At 41.1% G+C, this 24,398-nt stretch overlaps 1 protein-coding gene across 1 annotated transcript in view; it reads right to left on the bottom strand.

Moving 5' to 3' along the window:
* The window catches only part of LOC139286366 (A-kinase anchor protein 13-like), a 77,677-nt gene that overhangs the window by 28,170 nt on the left and 25,109 nt on the right, over nt 1-24,398 (bottom strand). Inside the window, exons 10-15 of the mRNA XM_070907121.1 lie at nt 23,344-23,405; nt 6,527-6,599; nt 5,397-5,494; nt 4,121-4,307; nt 3,482-3,644; nt 2,511-2,570 (exon numbers count right to left, since the gene is read on the bottom strand). Of these exons, the coding sequence (XP_070763222.1) occupies nt 2,511-2,570; nt 3,482-3,644; nt 4,121-4,307; nt 5,397-5,494; nt 6,527-6,599; nt 23,344-23,405 (643 nt within the window). The remainder of the gene's footprint in view (nt 1-2,510; nt 2,571-3,481; nt 3,645-4,120; nt 4,308-5,396; nt 5,495-6,526; nt 6,600-23,343; nt 23,406-24,398) is intronic.

Raw genomic sequence — 24,398 nt, 5'->3', positions numbered from 1 at the left:
CAGTGACCAACAGAAGCCTCCCAGTGGGACTCCCTTACATGGCTGAGCTGTCAGAACATCTAGCCGGAGTCTTCAGCACTTACTACAAACCACCTTCATATTTCTGCTGGTCTGTCAGCCACAACATCAGCTGTCTGTGAACACCAGACGGAAACTACTCACAGCATCCACTGGGAAGAGGTCCAAGGTCATCGAGCATGTTACTACACTAGAGTTAGGGAGACCATATTAGACTGAATCTCCACCCTCAGTCTAGTTCCCTCAGTCCTACCAGATGGTATGGAGCTACTTCTTTTATTCCACTGATGACTTTTCCATTGGATATCATGCATGGCACCAGGAGTGTGTGTATGTGTCTGTCTGTGTGTGTCATGTGAGCAGGCTGAGGCTGGTCCTGAAAGACGCCACAAAAACACTGCTAAGATATTACGATCATGTTTGAGAGCTTCAGATATTATATATGTTTCTAAATACTGAGCAATGGTAAGTGGTCTCCACTTATATACACTGCACTGCATGCATGCAATTATTAGGCAAGTGAGTATCTTGACCGTATCGTCATTTTCATGCATATTTTCCAACTCCAAGCTATATAAACTTGAATGCTAATTGGATTTAAGCATTATCAGGTGATGTGTATTTGTGTAATGAGGGAGGGTGTGGCCTAAAGTGATCAACACCCTATATCAAGGTGTGCATAATTATTAGGCAGCTTCTTTACCTCAGACAAAATGGGCCAAAAAAGAGATTTAACAGACTCTGAAAAGTCAAAAATTGTAAAATGCCTTTCAGAGGGATGCAGCACTCTTGCTAAGCTATTGAGGCGTGGTCACCGCAACAATCAAACGTTTTGTTGTTTTGTTGCAAATAAAAGATCGCAAGAAACATGTGTAGAAAAAAAGACGCAAATTAACTGCTAAAGACTTGAGAAGAATTAAACGTGAAGCTACCAGGAACCCATTAACCTCCAGTGCTGCCATATTCCAGAAATGCAACCTACCTGGAGTGTCCAGAAGTACAAGGTGTTCGGTGCTCAGAGACATGGCCCAGGTAAGGAAGGCTGAAACACGACCACCACTGAACAAGACTCATAAGTTGAAAAGTCAAGACTGGGCCAAGAGATATCTGAAGACAGATTTTTCAAAGGTTTTATGGACGGATGAAATGAGAGTGACTCTTGACGGACCAGATGGATGGGCCCGTGGCTGGATCACTAATGGGCACAGAGCTCCACTTCGAGTCAGACGCCAGCAAGGTGGAGGTGGGGTAATGGTATGGACTGCTATTATTACGGATGAGCTAGTTGGACCTTTTCGGGTTGAAGATGGACTTAAAATCAACTCCCAAACCTACTGTCAGTTTTTAGAAGATACTTTCTTCAAGCAGTGGTACAGGAAAAAGTCTACATTATTCAAGAAGGCCATGATTTTTATGCAGGACAATGCTCCATCACATGCGTCCAAGTACTCCACTGCGTGCCTAGCCAGCAAAGGCCTTAAAGATGACAGAATAATGACATGGCCCCCTTCCTCACCTGACCTAAACCCTATTGAGAACTTGTGGGCCCTTCTTAAACGTGAGATTTACAGTGAGGGAAGACAATACACCTCTTTGAACAGCATTTGGGAGGCTATGGTTGCTGCTGCACAAAAAGTTGATCATCAACAGATCAAGAAACTAACAGACTCCATAGATGGAAGGCTCATGACAGTTATTGAAAAGAGGGGTGGCTATATTGGTCACTGAATATTTGTTGAAATGTCAGAAGTGTTAATTTGTAAATTTCAAGTTGTTTATTTGTTATTCTTACTCTAATAAATGAAAATAAACAAGTGAGATGGGAAATGTTTAGTTTTTCATTTAGTTGCATAATAATTCTACACACTAATAGTTGCCTAATTATTGTGCACACATAGATATTCTCCTGAGAAAGCCAAAACTCACTGTTCCTTTGTTAAATACTCAGGTTTGAGGTTTATTAACATTTTGGATTGACTGAGAACACTGTATTTGTTCAAAAATAAAATGAATCCTCAGGAATACAACTTGCCTAATAATTATGCACGGAGTGTAGCTCTTCTGCCTTAACGGTTCCCAAAGCACTTTACAGATCAGGTCACATTCACTCACATATTCACACACCGATGGTGACCGAGCTGTCATGCAAGGTGCTGGTCTCCATCGAGAGCAAGTTAGGGTCTTGCTCAAGGACACTTCGACATGATGGGGGGAGCTGGGTATCAAACCCCCAACCTGCTCTACCCTGCTCACACTCATCTTTATACACGCAGAAGGCCTGAGAATGTCTTTTAGACAGTGTTTCCATCATGTGTCTGAACTGCTCAGATCATTGTTGTGAGCATGAAAGAACTAATTGAATTCAGAGCTGACTTACAGGCTGTCTCGTGTGGAAAGGCCTGGACAGTGACTCACTGACACATCAGTGTCTTCTCTGACCAGCTGTTTGTATACAGCAGCAAGAAGATGACAGTGATGGATGAAAGGTGTACCTTCTCCTGTGGAGGGGGGGCTTGGCTCTCTTCGCCTCTCCTGACAGCGTCCTTAACAAGCTGAAAGAAGGGACAAATGGACTTTTAGTGGAAAGACAGGGAGAGATTGACTGAAAGAGCTGAACAAATGGAGGTGAATTTTGTATTTTAAAGCTAGAACTGCTTTTTTAGATTCTCAGTATGAACTTACTGAACTCAACAGGTAATGTCGGTCTGGTGTTTTTGCTGGTATCATTGTTTACATGCAATATGTTCATGTTAGAGCCATTAAAACCCCTTCCGCTGCCTCAATACATTAATACATTATTGGATGTGATTGAAAAAGGGTTCATGTAAGGCATGGAGGTGACAAGATGCAGTGTGAACCTGAGGGAAACATAAAAATGTAAATCCAGCAGAATGTGGAATCAACCAGATCTATAATATTTCCTCCTTCAAATGCATAAGGGAGAGAGGCATGTTTAAGTGACGACACACACATGCTGAGGACAGCTCAGCTGGCTGATGGTCTGACAAATAACACAGACACAAAGGCAATAGTACTTTTTGCTGCAAGAGTTTAACATAGAAGGTGAGCTGCTTGTAGAGCAGAAGATAACCCAGTGACTTATGTTACTGTGTTCAGGTGATGCCTCAGCTCCTGTTTGACCTGTGTGTGTGAGCAGACTCACAAACACATTGAATGGCTATTCCTACCAAAATAAAAGTTAGATGGGGTTACTCTTGCCCTCTGTCTCTCTGGGACAAGATGGTCCTTTGATGGATCTTTGAAGACTAACCTATGAGGTGCTCATGTGGAACCTGAAAGCCACTTGATGAATTTTTAACTGTTAACTCTGTGTAAGTGATGTGAGGAAATGTGTTTGACATTTTTTTGTTTTTAATGATGTCATCTCTATTTGACTTGAAGAGTCATGAGGACTTTACAGTCCTAACTCAGAAAGCCTATCAGAATGCTTGATAGCCAGTACCTGTGCTGTGTGATGTCATTATCTGTAGCAGCGTTGTTCCTGCCCGGCTCCCAGCTGTGACGACGGAACGGAGACAAGGAACGCATGGAGGCTCGCAAGATGGCAGAAGAGACGGGGTTTTCTGGAAGCCGGTCTTTTTTCTCTTCTTCTTCTCCTCCTCCTCCTGGGATTCATAATGCAAATACAAAGCTATTACCTACTGTGACTCTTATGAAACAACATGAACTATGCAACAAATGTGTCCTGACCCCACATCACCTTCCCTGTTTAGGTGTGTACTGAAAGTATACATAGTAAATATACTATACTACATATACATACATGGTCAAACAAATTAAATGAAAGTGGAAAAAGTATATGTACATGTAGAATAAAGGAGATGCAAAGTACAAATGACGGTGCAACACATAAATCAAAGTCCAGAGGACCTGGCACTACATCACATCTGGCTCAAGGAAAGCTCAAAATACACTTTCATTTCACAGGCCAACAGAGTGGAGAATGTGGAGAAAAGGAAAAAGAGCTGATGATAACGCTGAGTGGTGAGAGAATGTTTTATATGTTTTGATATCAACTTTGAATGTACATCACTTCCTGGATTTCTTTTTAAAACATAAAGGAACAAACTTAGTGCTTTACCTCTGTCATCTGTTTCTGAATTCCAGGACAGTCTGGAGCTCCGGGAGGCCACAGCATCAGATGTGCCCACTGACAAAGCCCCTTCACTGGGACTGAGGGCTCCCTGTACCAAGGAATCATCTGTGGAGGAACGGGAGACACGAACCCCTCTGTCCCTGTGTCCAACAGAAGGGGGAGGATCTTCGGGCTAGAGAAGAAAATAAGACATAAGAAATGGATTTTTTACAATGAAGACTTTATTGTAGTTAAAAAACTATATTTCTCTCAATGACACTTGAACAATCAGCAGCAAACGTCATGAAGTCACTGGGAAACACACTATCATGCTCATATTACTATATTATTGTGGACTTCCCAAATACTCAAAATATTTACTACAAATTTAGTCCAAGTTTCACCAAAGCCCTCATACTAAACTAGCCATGTATGGGAGTGAAGTTTATATAAAGCTTTTCAGCATTCTTTCTATCCCTGTGAGGACATTTGGTTTCCGTAAGACTCAAGTACTCCACAAGAACACTTACACACATACACCCCACCACTAAAATCCCTCCTATTGTTGTCCAAATCTCATCATTTGTTTCAAAAGTTGAATGTTGGAGTCAAATTTGAATATGATTTCAAAGGATTCTGTAAGACAGGGATCTGGGGGAAACGGCAGCCAGATGTAGCTTAGCCACATGTCATCTCTGCAGTTGCAGGATTATGAGAAAACTGAGTGGCCTCTTCCCGAACAAGTGAGTCACCCTGAGCTGCACTGATCACACTCAGGTTCTACAAAGAAACTTAACCCCCCTTCAAAATGTTTCTCTGTAACAGCACGCACAAACCTTTCAGGAACGTCACTGCACTGTGTCGACGCTTCCATGAATGTAGAAATGTTCAAAGTTATTACAACTACTGATCCTTTGTCTGCACTCTTTGGTGCCCCATATCCTTGTTATTAAGAGTTTAGGTCCACGCAGTTGTGTGGAGCAGCCAGTCAACTGGTTTTCCTCTGCTTCCTGTCAAGCTGCACAGGGGAAAGTGTTTCCCAGTCTGTTGCGTAACACTCGTTTCAGCAGAGCTTTTCCATCCTGGTTAATTTTAGAAAAGTGCAAAGGTAGAAAGCAGCAGCACCTCTGTTATTTCTGACCCAGACATGAACAAAGTACCTTCTGAATGTCAGCTGCTGTGCTGACACCAGTGTTTATGTACAGCACCTCTAGAGGTTATTAGCTGATGGAAATCTGAAATCTGCAAGCTCTTAACCAGGAGCAAACACGCGTGTTCATACCTTTTTAAAGACACCGTCATCCACTTCAGCACTGACTGGGAGACTGCCTTTGCCTCTGTGCAACAAACACACCGACACACAATCCTCTGGATGGAAGTCTGGAAAGACAGACAGGGGATCACATCAGTGATCAAAGTAAAAGCATATTTTTTTCACATGCTGAGTAAGTGGAAGACATAACATCTTGTTTTTCAATAGCACACGTGCAATGGGCAAGTGGCACATTGCAGTGCTGGTTGCAATCCACCAAGACAGGAAGTTGACCTCATATCACCCAAACCACAGAGACAGTCAGCAGGCCTGCTAACCATACTGTCATCTCTTACATGGTTACTAAACTAAAAACCTAACTTTACTTAAAGGTCCCCTATTGTAGAAAGTGACATTTCCATGTACTTTTTGATTATAAAGCAGGTCTAGGTGCTATATAAATACTGTGAAAGTATCAAAACGCTCAGTCCACAGAAAAATGCACACAGCCCGTATTCAGAAACTGTGCCTTTAAACAAGCTGTCAGGACTTCTGTAAGGTGATGTCACAACTAAACAGTCACCGCACTCAGCCACGCCCCCAGCAGGTCATCTGCTCCAGGCACTGCACACCCACAAAGCTCATCCACCCGCTCAATCTGTCGAAGTTATTGGACTGCTCTGTTCAGGACTACTCTTCAGATTTTTGGAGGTTGTTCAGTTTGTCTAAAACAGCTTGCTTCAGACAGAGGGTGAACTGAGGGGCTACATAAAGGGCCAGTATAAGATAAATGAGGACTTTTTTGTACTGTGAATCATGCAAAGCTACTCTGGTGGAGTCCCAGAATAAAAATATAGAGCTGAAATGTGCATAATATGGGACCTTTAACACCAAAGAAGTGTCCAACATTTGCACCTAAAGCAATAAAAAGTACGTTAAAACTGGGATAGGCAGGAGGAGATACAGTCTGATACAATGGCGGACAATACAGCAGGAAAAGTTGGCATAGCAATTGAAGGTAAAGATATACTGAGACAAGTACCACTTAACAGATTTCACAGTCAAACTCTGGTGTGTATGTGTGTTTCAAAGTAAGTAAGTTGTCGTCTTGCTTTCTTTTCACACCAGTGGATTAAGAGCTTGATAGTTGCGGGTCTTACCTGTGGATGTTGTTACTGTGCTGGGTTCAGGGCAGGGCTGGACAGGGTAGAAAACATCCCTCTCCCTCTGGATCTAAGAGACATAAGAGTAATTCATCTGATGAACCATCACAATTAAGGTCATTTGGATTACTTCATGTTTTCAAAGTGTTCTTTGGAACCCCAAAAGCTTCTTTATAGAGGATTAACGTTATCTGCTGTGGTACGAGCCCAAAGAACCATCTTCAGGTTCTATGCAGAATTCTTCTGTGTGTGAGTGTTCTCAGCGCAACATTAATATTAAAACATGTCGTCACACACACTGGCTCCACATGTGACAGTTGAAAACACAAGCAGTGTGCCCTGTGTGTGTGTGTGTGTGTGCGTGGGGGGGTCTCACATGTTTGTGTGTTTAGTGTGAGCATATCAACATGTAGCAGAGGAACTGCTACACACTGCCGACCACACGCCGACCACACACCAACATACAGCGATACACACTCGCAGGTCACAAGCAAATGATTGTCCCACCCCTGCAACCAGACACAGTCCGTTCAGTGTAATGTCAGAGAGACGTGGGTGGGGTTCTCTACGAGACTTCTGTATTTCTGGATTATTCACACTCACGGCTGGACACAACGATCCATATCTGGAACAATATTCTGCAGTAGCAGCTGATGTGAATTGTTGAACAAAATCAAATCCTAAACATTTCTCCTGGCATCGCCCTCAACCCCTGACTCCTGCATCTGTGTGAAAGAAAGTGGCATCCCAATTAAAACATATCCTTAGTACAGTTTATCATAGTTCTGATCTTTTTAAGGCAGCATTTTTATATATTTGACTTAGTTTTCTCAACTTTAATATATTGGATGTGTTCATAGTTTTTATTGTTCCTTATTTCATTTTCAGTTTATAATGATCTGTTATATACTGTTACATTTGAGTTGAGCTTTGTTTATTTGGGAGATCTCAGTGAGATCAAAATCAGTACATATACAGAATCAGAATGTAAGCTGAAGGCCTGGTTGGGTCAATGGTACAAGATGCTTTCATCAGCATAAAAATGGACACTGTGATGTTCAGTTGAAAAATAACTATGTATGTATGTATGAAGTAAATAGCATGGGGCCTAGTATTGATCCTTGTGGGACACCTTTGGACAGATCTGCAAAGAGTGCAGCACAATGTTGCTTTTTATCAACGTCACCCACAACAACTGTACTGTGAGCAGGTCTAAATTCTGACTGCTGGTCAATACTGGACACTTTACCTGGACACTTTATTTTGGTCACTGCACTGTTTGTTATTTATCTTATCTTATTCTTTTACCTTTATATTGTTACATGCTTGTTGTCTGTCAGATTATATGTTATATGTTAAAAAAACAAAATGTAGCACCATCAGACCATGACAAATTCCTTGTAATGTATGTTACTTGGCAATAAATAGTTTCTGATTCTGATTTCTGAAGGGCATTATTCTAGTAGTTGAGCTGATCAGTGATCAGTGATTGATCAGATATGGGTCAGTGGTTGTTCAGTGTGTGTCAGTTATTCTGACAACAACAGTAAAATGTTGTGTTCAAAAAACGTATTATACATAACTTCTAGAAAAAAAATTTTATGCTAAAAAAAATCTCAATATTGTTATACACCTCAAAAATCCTGAATTTGTTAGACCCAGAATACTTTGCAAATAAGAGGCAAACAACATACATATCTATGTGATCTGATCATATGTATAAGTAACTAATGACACCCTGTTATAATTCAGAATCAGAATCAGAATCAGAAACTGTTTATTGCCAAGTAACATACATTACAAGGAATTTGCTGTGGTCTGAAGGTGCTATTGTTTTGATAACAAATAAGTAGAATATAAAAGCTAAAATAAGAATAAGAATAAAAATAAAAAAAAAAAAAAAAAAAAAAAAAAAAAAAAAAAAAAAAATAAAATAAAAAAATAAAAAAAAAATTAGATAAGATAAATAACAACAGTGCAGTGACCAGAATAAAGTAAAGTGTCCAGATAAAGTGTCCAGTAGGGGGTGGGTGCGTTAATGTAACGCAGTGGGGACAGGGGTGATGTACGTTAATATAACGTATAGCTTGTGTTTGTGTTCTGGGGGGGGGTCAGTGAGAGTTTGTCAGGTTGACTGCAGAGGGGAAGAAACTGTTTTTGTGGCGGGAGGTTTTGGTCCTGATGGACCGCAGCCTCCTGCCAGAGGGGAGGGGGTCGAACAGATGGTGTCCGGGGTGGGAGGGGTCGGCAGCGATCTTCCCTGCTCTCCTCAGGGTCCTGGAGGAGTACAGGTCCTGAAGAGATGGAAGGTTGCAGCCGATCACCCTCTCTGCAGAGCGGATGATACGCTGCAGTCTGCGTCTGTCCTTGGTGGAGGCAGCAGCGTACCAGACGGTGATGGAGGAGGTGAGGATGGACTCTATGATGGCAGTGTAGAAGTGAACCAGCATTTTTTGTGGCAGGTTAAACTTCCTCAGCTGCCTCAGGAAGTACATCCTCTGTTGGGCTTTCTTGATGACGGAGCTGATGTTCAGCTCCCACCGGAGGTCCTGGCTGATGATGGAGCCCAGGAAACGGAAGGACTCCACAGTGTCCACTGCAGAGTCACACAGGGTGATGGGGGCGGGTGGGGCTGCGCTCTTCCTGAAGTCAACAACCATCTCCACTGTCTTTGAAGCGTTAAGCTCCAGGTTGTTGCTGTTGCACCAGGTCACCAGATGGTCAATCTCCCACCTGTAGGCAGACTCATCCTCTCCAGAGATGAGTCCGATGAGGGTGGTGTCGTCCGCGAACTTCAGGATCTTGACAGACTGGTGACTGGAGGTGCAGCTGTTGGTGTAGAGGGAGAAGAGTAGAGGAGAAAGAACGCAGCCTTGGGGGGAGCCGGTGCTGATCGTCCGCGAGTCAGAGACGTGTTTCCCCAGCTTCACGTGCTGCTTCCTGTCAGACAGGAAATCTGTGATCCACCTGCAGGTGGGGTCAGGCACGTTGAGCTGGGAGAGCTTGTCCTGAAGAAGAGCCGGGACGATCGTGTTGAAGGCAGAGCTGAAGTCCACAAACAGGATCCTGGCATAGGATCCTGCGGAGTCCAGGTGCTGGAGGATGTAGTGTAGAGCCAGGTTGACGGCGTCGTCTACAGACCTGTTGGCTCTGTAGGCGAACTGCAGGGGGTCCAGCAGAGAGTCTGTGATGGATTTGAGGTGGGACAAAACCAGGCGTTCAAATGATTTCATGACCACAGAGGTCAGGGCGACGGGTCTGTAGTCATTTAATCCAGTGGGCCCTGGTTTTTTGGGGACAGGGATGATGGTGGAGGCCTTGAAGCAGGCTGGCACGTGGCATGTCTCCAGTGAGGTGTTGAAGATGTCCGTGAACACCGGAGACAGCTGATCGGCGCAGCGCTTCAGGCAGGATGGGGAGATGGAGTCTGGTCCAGCAGCTTTACGCGGGTTTTGTCTCTTGAAGAGCCTGTTCACATCTCTTTCAAGGACAGACAGAGGTGTTGATGCTGGAGGAGTGGGGGGCGCTGTGGGGGGCAGCTGCGGTGGTAGGAGGTGTGAGAGTTCAGCCCCAGGTGTGATGAGGGGGTTGGGGCTGTTGGGCTGGAGCTGGTGGGTGATGGTGTGGGGGATGGTGTCAGGACTGTCCCATTGTCTTTCAAAACGACAGTAGAAGTCGTTGAGGCTGTTGGCGAGGCGTCGGTCGTTAGCAGAGTTGGGGGCTCTTGGCTTGTAGTTGGTGATCTGCCTGAGCCCCCTCCACACAGAAGCAGAGTCGTTGGAGGAGAACTGGTTTTGTAGTCTCTCTGAGTACAGTCGTTTAGCTTCCCTCACAGCCTTGCTAAACTTGTACTTGGCTTCCTTAAACTCCGCTCTGTTGCCACTCTTAAACGCCTCTTCCTTTTCCAACCTCAGCTGTCGCAGTCTTGCTGTGAACCAGGGTTTGTCGTTGTTGTAACTCACCCTGGTCCGAGTTGGTACACAGCAGTCCTCACAGAAGCTGATATATGAAGTCACAGCCTCTGTGTACTCATCCAGACTGTTGGTAGCAGTCCTGAAAACATCCCAGTCAGTACAGTCCAAACACGCCTTCAGGTCCTCTGCAGCTTCACTAGTCCACTTCTTCGAAGTTCTCACAACAGGCTTAGAAAGTTTTAATTTCTGCCTGTATGTGGGAATCAGGTGGACCATGTCGTGGTCAGAGTGTCCCAGTGCAGCGCGGGTGACGGCGTGAAAAGCGTTACTGACTGTGGTGTAACAGTGATCCAGAGTGTTCCCCTCCCTGGTGGGGCATTTAATAAACTGTTTGTATTTGGGGAGTTCATGTCTGAGATTGCCTTTGTTAAAGTCACCGAGGACAATAACTAAGGAGTCCGGGTTGGTCCGCTCCGTTTCCAGTATCTGATCGGCGAGTGCGCGCTGTGCGTCCTGCACGTTGGCCTCCGGTGGAATGTAAACACCGACCAGAATGAATGAAGCGAACTCACGGGGGGAGTAGTAAGGTTTACAGTTTATGAAAAAGGTTGTGAATTACTGTCACACTAGCCCTCACACAGGAGCTCTTGTTTTGAAGGGACACTCCAAACTAACCAATCCAAAACAAGAAAAGGATTAAGAGAGTGAAGTGAGTCAAGTCAAAGTCTGGTTACAGAACACACACAAGATCTGTCCTCTGGTCCTGATTTTGTATAAATGTGAGCGGTTGACAGATTAAATAGAAAAAGACTGACAGAAATATTCTGAATATACATATAAACCTGACATTTGTTTGAAGCAATGGATTTTAAAGTCCCACCACTGGTCTGTTGTGAAACTTCTGTAGGCCGAGCCATCAGAGTGACCTCATATTTAGTTGTGTGATTGTTAATCACTGAAGCCACTGACTCCTTTGTCCCCTTGTCCACTTGTTTCAATGGATCTGTTGTTCTGGCTCCATGTTGCCTGCTCTGTTCATTATCAACATCCTGCAGAAAAGAGAGATCTGCACAAAAGAGCAACCCTCCAGCAAGTAGGAGACAACAGGCAGCATTTACCAATCTACGCCCGAGCTGCAAATGTTCGAACACTTGGTGAACTCTCATTTCATTCCTCCATATGCTCATTAACGAAAATGTTTCTTACCCTGCTCTTTCCTAAATCTCTTGCAAAATAGATACATATTGTATCTTTCTGAATGAAAAATGTTTGTTTTGACAATGTTTAATGTTTGACTTTTGTTGTTGAATAAATGATGGTCTTGAAAACCCTGAGGAAAAAATCAATTTGACACACAGGCTACAGAGACAAACCTGACTAATTTCTGTAAACTATTTAGTTCCATCTAGTTCTTTAAAACAGTTTTTTGCTGAATGCTGAATAGAGCCATCTTTATTCAGATTTGCACCAAATGTAATTGGGCAAAAATGGCAGATAATACTTTGGAGAGTCTTAATAAAGGCTGTGTAACTGTTATTGGTGGATCTCAATAGTGACAACAGAACAGGACGTTACTGGAAAAATCATCAGCATTTATGCATTGGACCATATTGCACGATTTTCTTTAAAAACTGGAGGTTGTGTATTTAGCTATTGACAAAAAAACAGCCCATAATAGCTCATTGGGCAATATTGCACTTTTTGAAAAAGGAGATTGTGCATACAGTTGGAGGAGGTCCAGCTCAATTGTCCATCAAAAAATTGAGGAAGTTATTGACAAAAATATAAAAAGCTCCTTTGGCCCATTAGTATGCACTTTTGAGACGGACCCTAACTTCAGCTCCTCAGTTTCCTGTCCTCACAGTGTCAAGCCTCGATCATGAGGTAAAAATAACACATGTGGAACATCAGCCAGCTTTACTCTGCTGTGAACAACTAATCTGGTGAAAACTGATTGCTAACTTAAGTATTTTAGGATGAGCCTTGCTGACTGACTGTATTGAACCTAAACCTCAGTGTGCCTCTGTGTCTTTAGCCTGTAGCCTGTTTGTTTATATTTTGGCACGTGTATGATAAAAACACTTGCTGCTTTGGCTGCTGGTACCATAGATATAGAACAGTAGATGTGACGTGTCATAATAACTTGCCATTCCGGGATGAAACCATATGGCAGCCATCTTACCTGGGTCCAGTTTTAAACTTGCTGTAATTAGAACCTATGGTGAAAGAGGCTTATGTTGTCTTTATAATCCTTATGGTAGAATTTTGATTATTATAGCTCCAAGAGAACAAATCATGCTTTCTATCATGAAGATAATCTCATAACTGTACATTTATATTGCAGACAATGATTTGGGAAATTGGGCAGCCCTGTCTTGTTCCTCTCTCTCCAAAACAAGAGTCAGAAAGGTATCCATTAATCTTTATCCAAGCTGAAGGCTTATCATTTAAGGTCTGAATTACTCCAATAAATCCATCTCGACAGCCAAATTTTCCCAAAACTTTATACAGAAATACCAATCTGACTGAAGGCTTTCTCTGCATCTCTTCCCACCACCATTGACTTAGTTTTGTCCTTAGTTACCTGTTCAAGTATATGTAAGATTCTTCCCATTTGAGCCTGGGGACTTTCCGACCTTTAATTTAGACATGGCTGAATCCAATTCTTTGGCGGAAACTAGTTGTATTAGATGTTCGTTTTGTGAGCTTGTGAGAATGGGTAATTCTAAAGTGTTGATATGGGTCTCATTAGAGGCTTGGGGTTGAGAATATAGCACCTGGTAAAATGTTTCAAAGCTCTCTTTTATATTCGACAATTTTTGTTTTTTGTTTCTGTTTTTTATAAATTTTTCCACTGGTTTGCATAATTTGTACGCCAGAAATTTTGTTGCCCCCTACTTAATAATTCTTTTGTTTTTCACTCTGTAGTTTTTTATTTCCGGCTTCAAATTGGGGTTTATTTTATTACTGTCAGCCAATTTTAGCTGTTTTCATTTTCCCTGAAGATCTGACAATTTCTGCATTTAAGTTTCTTCATATACAGTGCTTAACAAATTTATTAGACCACCTGTCATAAAAATGAGAAAACCCAAATATTATAGAAATCTGTCAAAAACTTGTTTCAAACTAAAATTGTATTGTTATTTATTAGGCAAATAACAAACTGGAACAACTAAATAGTCCTTATTCACATATATTAACCAAAAATCTTAATATTTTGTATGACCTCCTTTGGCCCTGATAACAGCTTGTATTCTTGCAACCACAAAACAAATTTTTCTGTTCAGGAATGCAATGTAATTTGGCATCTCAATCAAAAAATAATAATGTGCTTTACTATTTTTTTCTGCTTTTTTGTAAAACAGTAAATTTGAGAATTCATGAATAACAACAATAATTATATTCTAGCATTAAAGATATCATTTTGATTAAAGAGCTTGGCTTGCACATACTGGTGGATTAACCATTACAGAAACATAAAATATTTTGGTAATCAGCAATACTGTTAATTTAGGGCAGCGGTGGCAAACACCTTACACTGGGTGGCGGTCTAATAAATTTGTTAAGCACTGTATGTAGTGATGTAAATAATTGTCCCTCTCTTTACAGCTTTCACATGATTCCCACATGATTACTGGTGATACTTCCCCAGAATCATCAAGGTCCTGGCTAGCAGTGGGGGAGCTAACATCGTCATATTGCTGGACCTCATTGTTTTTATCGATATTCTGAGCTGACTTTTTACTCTTATGCTCAGACACAATCTTCGCCCCCTTTCTAAATATAGTAAACATAAACCAATGCTTTCCAAGACCTTTCCTTATGCTGCCATCCCTATGGTGATCCGGAAGTTCCCCGCTCTTCAACACTCCTAAGAAAACATGCCTAGACTGGTATTCAGCTGTGAGTTTTAATTATGGGTGAAAAGAGCAGACTATATGTACAGAATGAACAAGAGAGTCAGAGATTTTTCTGTGAAGTACTGAGGCTGCATTCTATTTTAGCATTTCTCCCTCGATGACACATGATGCTACATTTTGTACAATGTCTTCTTACTTTACTGTGAGAAATATACATTTGAAAGAGAGGTATTCTTTGAAAAAATAAATCATATACATCCTGAGTTTATCCATCTCCCAGATCCTCAGAAACTGCCCTATCTATGTGGAGAGAAAAGTCAGTGTGCTCTATTAGCTGCACAATATGTTGACCGCTGTCATACAGTAAGAGAAACAAGCTCTGTAGTTAATGTTTCCTGTATCCTGGGACTATTGATATGCACATATTATTTTATATTTATTGCTAATCATCCGTTCAATCAATGTTAATCATTTTCTGTAATGCTTTGGCAATATAGACTTTGGCTCTGTCATGCCAATAAAGCTCATTTGAATTAGAATTTGGAAAAATATAGAATATCAAGCCTGATCTATGAAGATGTTTTGTGGATTTTGTCCTTACACTGCTGTCATGTTAGGGAGACATCCCTTCATGGCCAGTATAGACAGGATGAATGATTGCAGTGAGTTACCAACAACTTCACATGCAGTCCATGTGCAAAGTGTATTAAGATACCAGAAAAAATCAGAACCTAATCTGCCAGAGACCTAAAAGCCAAAAGTACAAGTCATGAGCTTTTTACAGTTCAGTTTTTTACAGTGGTGCCTCAGTCTGACACGTACAATAAGAAGCTGTCCAAACCCTCAAATCTAGTCAGATATGAGAGACCTCAATAACATGTAGGCCATAGTGTTCAGAGAGCAGGAATAAATAGTATGATGACATCTTACAGATAAAAAGATTATGAGAGCAGTGTGGGAAGAGAACACCACTCATCTAGACTGCTGCATTTGGTGTGGTCTACTGTATACGTCTGTCCTACTGTATATCTGTCTGTATATCTCCGTATGCCATTGTCAGTACATCTTCATTTGCATGTCTTTGTCTATATGTCTCCGTCTCTATATCTCCATCTGTATAATTCAGTTTGATATTCATTTTCAGGCCTGCTGGTTTGGCTTCACAGTAGATGCGCACAGGATATGGAAAACGAAGTGAGGCCTATATAAAGTGGGGGGTTTTAGTACTGGAAGGGAGAGCGAGGATGGCACCAAACTGTGTTTTGACCAGGTTTTGATTTATGAGCCAAGTAAAGTACATGTTGATCACATAGGAATAAAGAAAGAAATGAAGAGGGAGAAACTTTATTTTGTAGGAAGCTTTGAACTCATCTATACTGCTTTTCACACACCGGCATCTACTGTTTTTCAGTTATACTTGGGACTGTAGTTCCTGTTTTCTTTTGTTGTGGATTATAAACGCTTTGTTAGTTTGTTTGAACTGGAACATGAGTCTAAACTCCCCCTCTATCTGTCTGGCGACTTGAAAAAAGGTAGGACAAGCCACTACATCTTTATATTACCATCACCATGTATGTACATTACCATGTATATCTCTGTTTCATGTCTCCGTCTGTATATCTCCATCTGTATATCTGTGACCCAATCACAAGTGGACAGCTCTACTACCGGCAGTAAAGGCACCCAAGACACATTGAGATCCAATCACTCAGACCACATTGGGAGGTGGTCTGGGCCACATATGGCGACATTCTTTTAGCAGTGTGTACGTGAATGCGTCCTGGGCCACAACGAAGCATAAGCAGAAGTACGTACTCACTCGTTCATTCAAGTGCGAAACAACCACAAGAAGACTCCACAACAACAGGCAAAATAGATTCTTGTGGATGGAGAACACACGAAACATGCAGTCTGATGTCCTCCGGCTGCTCTGCCTCAACTCTTGGCGATGAGTTTCCTCATTGACAGATAGCTTTACTTGCTGTTAAAGTAGCCGCTAACTGTAGTTACTGTTAGTTAGTTAGCTCAGTTAGCCCTTTAACCCCTCCTTCTCAAAATTATCTCATTTAAATCTGAACAAACAAACATTATAAACCGCATTACTATATTATTCATATTATCACATTTTTTTAGTAATGTAGATTAGACAGACCTATAGAAACGGGAATAAAAGTCATAAATGGACAGACATACTGTACCTGCAACCTTTAACAATCTATGGATATATATATATTATATTATGGATATATATATATTATATAGTATTTATAGCTGTTTTTATTGCTCCCTCTCCGGTCTGTTCTTTCAGTAATAAACATATTTAAATTGTCTATTTGTGGTATTTGTATCATCACATTCTGTGATGCTGCAGTAGATCTATAATCGGTCTTGGAGGAGCAATCATCAAACTTATTCTGAAAATAACAATATGTGACATGACTCTCATGACATGACATGGAGTGACTCTGCTAAAAGCCTGCATACAAAGGGAATGAAAACTGAAAAAGGGGTCCAAAGGGTTAATGGTTGCCTCCATATATGTTACAGAATGCTCAAATTTACTCATGAGACGTCACATCAAATATGACCTGTGAGGTTGCAGATAAAATAACTTTACAATCCAAAATCCAAAAGGAGAGAGCCAAACAGGATTAAAACAGCAAAAATAAAATATGTTTGGTCTAATACATTCAAATGATCAATACTTTAAAAAGGTCTGAAGCTTCACATTGACAATTATTCAATATATGATCAATGTTTGTATAGGCACACACACACCCACATCCACCTACCTTAATCAACACCACATCCACAGTCCTCTCTCCTTTGGCACAGAAGCTGTACCTCCGCCTGTGTCTCTCATACATGCTGGCAGTTTCAGGCCGTCTGTAGCTAACGGTCGATGTGTTAATACACACACTGTCTATGAACCATTCTGCAGGTTAAAACCTCAACGATCACAACTCTCTACTGTCCCTCCTTTCTCTCTTGACTGCAACTCAGTCAGAAAAACAAATAACATGAGCAGCTGAGGGTGGAGTTCCCAGGAAAAAATGAAACGATCCAACCAGCAGTTTCCAAAGCTGCTGATTCTCTTGCCATCAAAAGAGAAAAAAATGCCACCTATCAACAGAAACTACATATATGTGTATATGAACCGTTTTGTACCACTAATTAGCTACAGAAGATGAGCGTAATGTGCCAACACTTGAATTCACTTTGACGATCGTCACAGATTCCAAACCAAGACGAAAAACTGTATCTGTTGGTTCTAATAGTCCATGCATGTCCATGTCCATAGTCAGATGTGTAATCCAGTAAAGTCTACGTATCTGGTGTTCTTCCTCAGTGCAGTTTGGGTTGGAAAATGAGCCTCTCTGCCCACATCTGTTCATAACAGCGGCCCCTCCCTCCATCCCTCCTTCCCACTCTTTCTTCCTTTTTTCCTTCAGGCCCTCCATTCCTCACACACACACACACACATATTGTGGGCAGAGAGGCTCATTTTCCACACACACACACACACACACACACACACACACACACACACACACACACACACACACACACACACACACACACACACACACACACACACACACACACACACACACACACACACACAAGCCATCACATCTGTCCCTCACTTTGAATCAAACTCCCTCTCATCTCTTTGCTACCTCGCTGCTGCTCCCTCTCAGCACAGGAACAATGGAGCTCTATCTGATAAGTGCCTCTGCACTCTGAGAGACAGAGAGAAGCTTTTATCTGCTGCAACAGAAACAGCCACCATATATGCATGGAGGTCTTTATGATCTTCTTCTAACTGTGGTATGGTAATTACATATGCTTAATTTATAATCTACTGTTACACCCAAATGCATGATCAAAGCAAAGTCAACCCTCTTATTCCTCTGTGCTGAATTCTATTTCCTCTTCTGTTCACATTATTGTAACAATTAGAAATGTGGAGTATACACATGATTTTCATGTAAACAAATTGCAGTGTTCTATCAATGAGTGATTGTGGTAGAGACAAACTCAGGTGCACAGTTCTCACTTCCTTTATTTACACTGTCGCTGTGTGTCATATAGTTGTATTTTCAGGATATTTTAGTCTGTGACGAATCATCCTCTCATGTGAATGGCACTGTGTGTGTTTTAGGACACATTTTATGAAAAAACAATAACAAAATTTCATGCAAAATTTATTTGTATGACTACAAATACGTGTATATGAATGGAGGGAAAGACGAGCCATGTTGATAAGGCATTCTGAGCCTTAAGAAAGCCAAAACATGTACTGATCCTGTAAAATGCTCATTTCCGTGGGTTTAGTCATCCCCGTGTTCCTCCTCTGTCCATTTGGGATGATTTTTAATGAATAGTGTTTAGTTTTGCAAACAGGGTGTGTCATGGAATCTAGCTAAGGGCTAAAACCTGAGCCCTGTTGTTTTCTAGTCTACCTTTCATTAATACTGGCTTAATATTCTGTTTAATAATAATCATAATCAGGCTGCATGAAAATGGTCAGGACATTTGGCACAAAATGTTGGTCTGTTGGGTACTAACTTAAAGCCAATACGTGGAAACAAACAGTTTCATCTGTCGGCAGCACACAAACACAGCAATAACCATGGTAACAGCTGTATATTATCCAGCTGTGACGCAGAGAGAGAGAAAAAGAGAGAGAGAGAGAGAGGGAGGGAGAGAGGGAGAGAGAGAGAGAGAGAGAGAGAGAGAGAGAGAGAGAGAGAGAGAGAGAGAGAGAGAGAGAGAGAGAGACATCTGGAAGTAGTTATACCTGCTCTGACCACTGAGAGGCAGCAAAAGACAGACAGTCCCACCCATAACCTCCCACATACACAAACACAACAGTACTGAGAGCAGCTGTTCTTCAAATGTGGCTTAACTAATTCAGGAAAACACTCTAACTAAAGAGTACGATCTAGACCTGCTCTGAAAAGTGCCCTGAGATAACTTCTGTTATGATTTGGCGATATATAAATAAAATGTAATTGGATTGATTTGAACCTGCTGTTATCAGGCTAAAACAATTGTGTTGATTCTCATCCAGCTATCTTGGTTCTTTGAAAGAAGTTTGAGGATTGATTTGTTGATCGTGAATGAACTTATCTTGAATAACAATGTGCTCTTATTATAATATAAAGGGCAAATGAGTAGAGAGTTGAAAACCATGATCAGCATTCATATGATTGGTTGAGTGCTGATCATGTGATTGCAGTTACATGAGGTAGGTGTGTTGGGAACCCTCCCAGCATGCATCTGGGGCACCAGATTACAGCAGTTACTGTATCTAGCAGGTGTGGCCTTGCATTGTGCCTCAGTTATGTTCTGATTTCTGTTTGCCATTTGTGCTTTTGTTGCAGTTTTTAAAAAAAAGTTATGATACTTCCTTAAATATCCAAGAAAAGTTATGCCTTGTGTTTATTGGAGGACTTCATACTGTTAGCTAACTGTCTAGCTGCAAATAAGGGTAATGTTTCCACTGTTTCCAGACTTGAATCACTCTTACTAGATGTTACGTGAGTTACGTATGTGTTAAGTGATAATCATAAGTCAGCTACAAAAATGAAACCTCACTAAAAGCAAGTATAATCGTAGGAACAGTTTTCAGCAAAGTGAGTTCTGCAGTTTAGTTGAGTTTAGTATTTTTGCTCATAGTATCTCAAACTAATTTGGTTTGGTTCTGTTTTAGTGTACATACGTTTATTTTGTTGTATGTTTTATCATGTATAAGTATAGGTAACTCTTCGTTATTAAAATATTTAATTGTGATAATACACCAACAGATCACAGTGATTTTATAATAACCTACATGTTCTCATCTTAAATCATAATTATATCAACTCTTTCATTATAAATCTAAGACAGCGACGATGAGTTCATGTATGGGGTTCAGTCTGAACGTCTTGGTCACGAGCCAGCAAACTGTCAGTAAGCCTGCACCTTTGCAGGTACTTGTTGCTCTGACAATAGGTCCAGATGGATTTTAAAGCAGCTTTGAAGAACTAAAAAATCTGGTTCAGTTCTTTCTGGGGTACACCTTGTTAACAATAAACAAACAAGTGTAGCATACTTACTCACAAATCTTATTTTTTACAGACTAGTTGATCCAAATACTGGCAGTCAACATTCACAACTATTACAATTAGTGATGTTACAGAGTAATGTCTCTTTTCCCTCACAAACAATATTTTGTTGAGTAAACAACATATTAACCAGACTACAGTCAAGTTACTGGCAAAATGTAAGTTTATTAGCTCCAGTTGCGGATCATCCCTAGGTGTGCCCACTGCCATCAGGCTGTGATAGACAACAGTCATAACACTGAGCCAGTCATGTCATGTACAACTCTAGTTGTGGGGACCATATGTATACTGCTATTGCCTGCAAGTTGGAGTATTGAGTTGAATAGTTTCTATTTTATTCTAGTCATATTTTTATTTTATATCCTTATAATTCATCTATTTTAGTTTCTCCATTTATCTGTACTTATATCCAGTGGCGTGTGGTCCGTTGGAGCCCCACCCCTCCTGCAATTCCAATTATGAAATACATATTTTAACGAAAAATCGTTAATGTTATTGTTGTGTTGTGTGTATACATTTAAGTTGTTACTCTCACATAAATCATACATTATAACAGAAGCGTGCAATGACTGAAAAAAAGCGCTGCCTACAGTTTTTGTCTGTGTGCCGAAGGGCCCACTTATCTCTGCCCGACGGCAGTATGTGTGTAATATGTTCGGCTTTCCCTGGTGGCCCCTGATTGGTTGACACGGCACCAGAAACTAACTGGAAATGTTGCCAAATTGGGCGATTTTCCACTCATTTAGGTGGCTGTAGGATGGTTTCATGTCGGTAAAAATTAGTTTGGGTGGGTTGACAAAACTTTAGCCTGATTTGTCAGGGTGCAGATGTTTTTCTTATTTTTTCAATACTGATATTATTTTCTGGCTTATAATTACGTTTTTGAACCAATCTGGCAACACTGCCCAAGTAGCAAGAAGAAGTACTGAAACGGAGCGGAGGAGATCGACAGACAGACTGACAGAACACGTCACGTAGTTTGGTTTCTCTACGGTGACCTGCTCGCGCGAGCATAAACAAAGCTTTAGCTAGCCTGCTTGCTTTTCGTGGTTGTAAATTGTCTGTGTGTCAAACTCACACAGACACCAAAATGTGGTAGAGACTCTCAGCATAGTTTTTTTTACGTGACAGTATGGCGGATAGCATGCCAAGATTTAGTAGCCTCACCATGCCATTGCTTTTATCTGTCTTTGTGCTGCTGTAACACCCACATTTCCCCTGTGGGGGATCCATAAAGGATTATCTTATCTTAATCAACAAGTCAATTACACTTCTGAATCCAACACATGGTTTGAAATGCTTCGTTTGAGCCTTTAAATATGAGATTATTTGACACTGTGTCTTGTCTACGCTGCAGTAAAATGAGTAGTTTCTTGTGTAATTACTTCAGTGTACTATCACTTTCTTTATTGGTAATGCCACTTTGGGAACTTAATGCAGCACTTGCTATGGCTCTGTGACATTTACTTGAAGTGTTAACAAATAAAAATGGTTTTCGGAAAGAACATTTGAGAATAAAGTAGCCTCTTACTTTGCTTCTGTCATCTCTGCTGCAGTTTCCTGTGTATTTCTCCCTCCCCTCTGTCTTTGACATTACATCATGCAGCTCAACCAAAACAAGACATGCTGTGGTAACCCACCACCCACACCCACACACACACACACACACACACACACAGTAAGGTCCAGGCCTTAACATTCCCATTTCTCCAACTGTGACCTGCTTCTCCAGGAGACCAACTGCTGCGTCATTAGCAGACATTGTAAAAGGATTTATATGTTTTCAGAGGTGACCTTGGGCTGGTCTGGCCTGACCTGGTTTGGACAGGTCTGGCCTAGTCTAACCTTAAAAGGCTTTGAGAGCAGTGAGGATGTGAGAACTCATGTTCATATCATCTGAAGGACAGAGTGAGCTGGCAGAATCATGCAACCTGTGAGTTTGGTATTCAGCTTGTGCTCTTCTAGTCAGTCTTATCAGTTGAAATGGACTTTTTATCTTCAGGCCACAGCTTGTATTTGCCTTGGTTTGTTTGCACTGCAGTCTGGTTTGTTACCTGCCTTGTCTGATATGTGAATGATATTTTAAGTGTGCCAAAAGCTAAACGTTTCCAAAAAACAAATGAAGGGGAACCCAGTTAACTCTGTAATCTCCCTAGAGTGAGTAAAGGCAGCAATATGCTTTGAAAGAAGTTCTTGTCAGATCGTCTAACCACGTTCGACAGTTTTTCTAACTAACAAACATATAATGGAACAATCACTGTCACACAGCTCTAACTTTCTCTAAAGCTCTCTATTTTCATTCTTTACACAACTACCTCTGTTACCTTAGCTGTGAACAACCAAGTGAATGAATGACTGAGGTTAGAGGCCGATCCGATCCAATATCGGTATCAAGTATGTGTTTCAGAACATATTCCAATTCAGGTATCGGAATCTGAACTAGAAAATAGTGGATCGCGCATCTCTAAATAAGGTGTGTGCTGTTATTTCCCTTTTGTGCAATTTATCACATGGATGCAGAGTTGTTGGACAGAGGTCAGAGAGACAGTGGGATGCAGCCAGGAGGAGGCTGTGATGGCAGGCTTTTCACGTGCACCACCATTCATTCAGCTGCTTATAGGAAAAATAAAAAGAACTAAGTCTTTCAGCCTCTGATATCTAATGTAAGCCCAGACTGCTGTGGAAATGTGTCAAAGTTCTTGCTCAAAACATTATTGGTCAGATTAAAGATGTTGTATGGACAAACTAACCAACTGCTAGGAAAGTTAATGCAGGAGCAGCAGCTTCAGTTCAACTGTGGATGGATCTAGTATGTTTCTATAAAACAGTCCCCTTGTTTTACATACTGTGTCTGTTTTCTAAATGCTCTGTTGTACTGTGTTATCTTATTTTATCTTGGAAATTCACTATTCTGAGTATAAAGTCACCTGTAGAGAGTGTGTGCTGGCTGAGTCTCTCCTGGTCTGTTGACACTCTTCTTTTGCTGATTCTGTAGAGGACAGAGAACATTAGTTCATCATCACAGGACATCATCAAGTTAGTGTTCATTTCATTTACATTCATGGACAAAATGCATTTGTGAGCTACTTTTGTTATTATATTTATATAATAATAATATAATTACAATCCGAGAATGCATCAAGGCATAGATAACACAGGTCAAAGAGAGGAAATGTGAGTAAAGTACCAATAAAACTTTTTTGCCTCTTTGTCAGTGAGTGGATAACGCATTTTTGTCTTTGTGCTATGAAGGCTTTTCCTTTTCCTAACAGCCCCTGTAGCATCAACAGAACTGGAGCTATGCACTGACACGCAAGGTGGGGGATACAATGCAGGATGGCAACAACAGGCTTGGTAAAGAAAATGGGCCTACAACACTTACTATAGTGTGTGTTCACGTTATGTCATGAGAGAGAAACCTTGCACTTATAAACTAGCTGACAGAACACTACAAAACTCAAAGGTCATTAAGATGGTTTGAAAGATTCCTGAGTTATGGTAAATGATCTTCACTTATATAGCGCTTTTCAACCTTTACAGTTCCCAAAGCGCTTTACAAATCAGGTCTCATTCACCCATTCACATACACATTCACACACCAATGGCGACTGAGCTGCCGTGCAAGGTGCTGGCCTCCATCAGAAGCAACTTAGGGTTCAGGGTCTTGCTCGACATGCCAGGAATTTAACCCCCAACCTGCTCTGGCCGGCTCTACCTCCGACTACATTATTAAATGGCTAAAAGGCTCATATTATTAGGTCAAGGCAAAAGGTGTAGGCTAAAATGTTCAGAAAAGTTCTTATCAACTTATTTATTAATAACTAAAATGGCTCAGGACATCTATATCTAGTGACATTTCCCCCTTTTCCTTTTTACAGTAATGCCCTGTGGGCTTTGATAATCTCATATTCAAAAAACTTCAATCAACAACATGCTACAGTAGTTTAACTTGCCACATTATCATCAAAAAGTTTAACATCAA

This window comes from Enoplosus armatus, chromosome 6 (assembly GCF_043641665.1).
Source record: "Enoplosus armatus isolate fEnoArm2 chromosome 6, fEnoArm2.hap1, whole genome shotgun sequence".
Taxonomy (NCBI): domain Eukaryota; kingdom Metazoa; phylum Chordata; class Actinopteri; order Centrarchiformes; family Enoplosidae; genus Enoplosus; species Enoplosus armatus.
The sequence above is the reverse complement of the archived record's forward strand: the minus strand, read 5'-3'. Positions and strand labels throughout refer to the sequence as shown.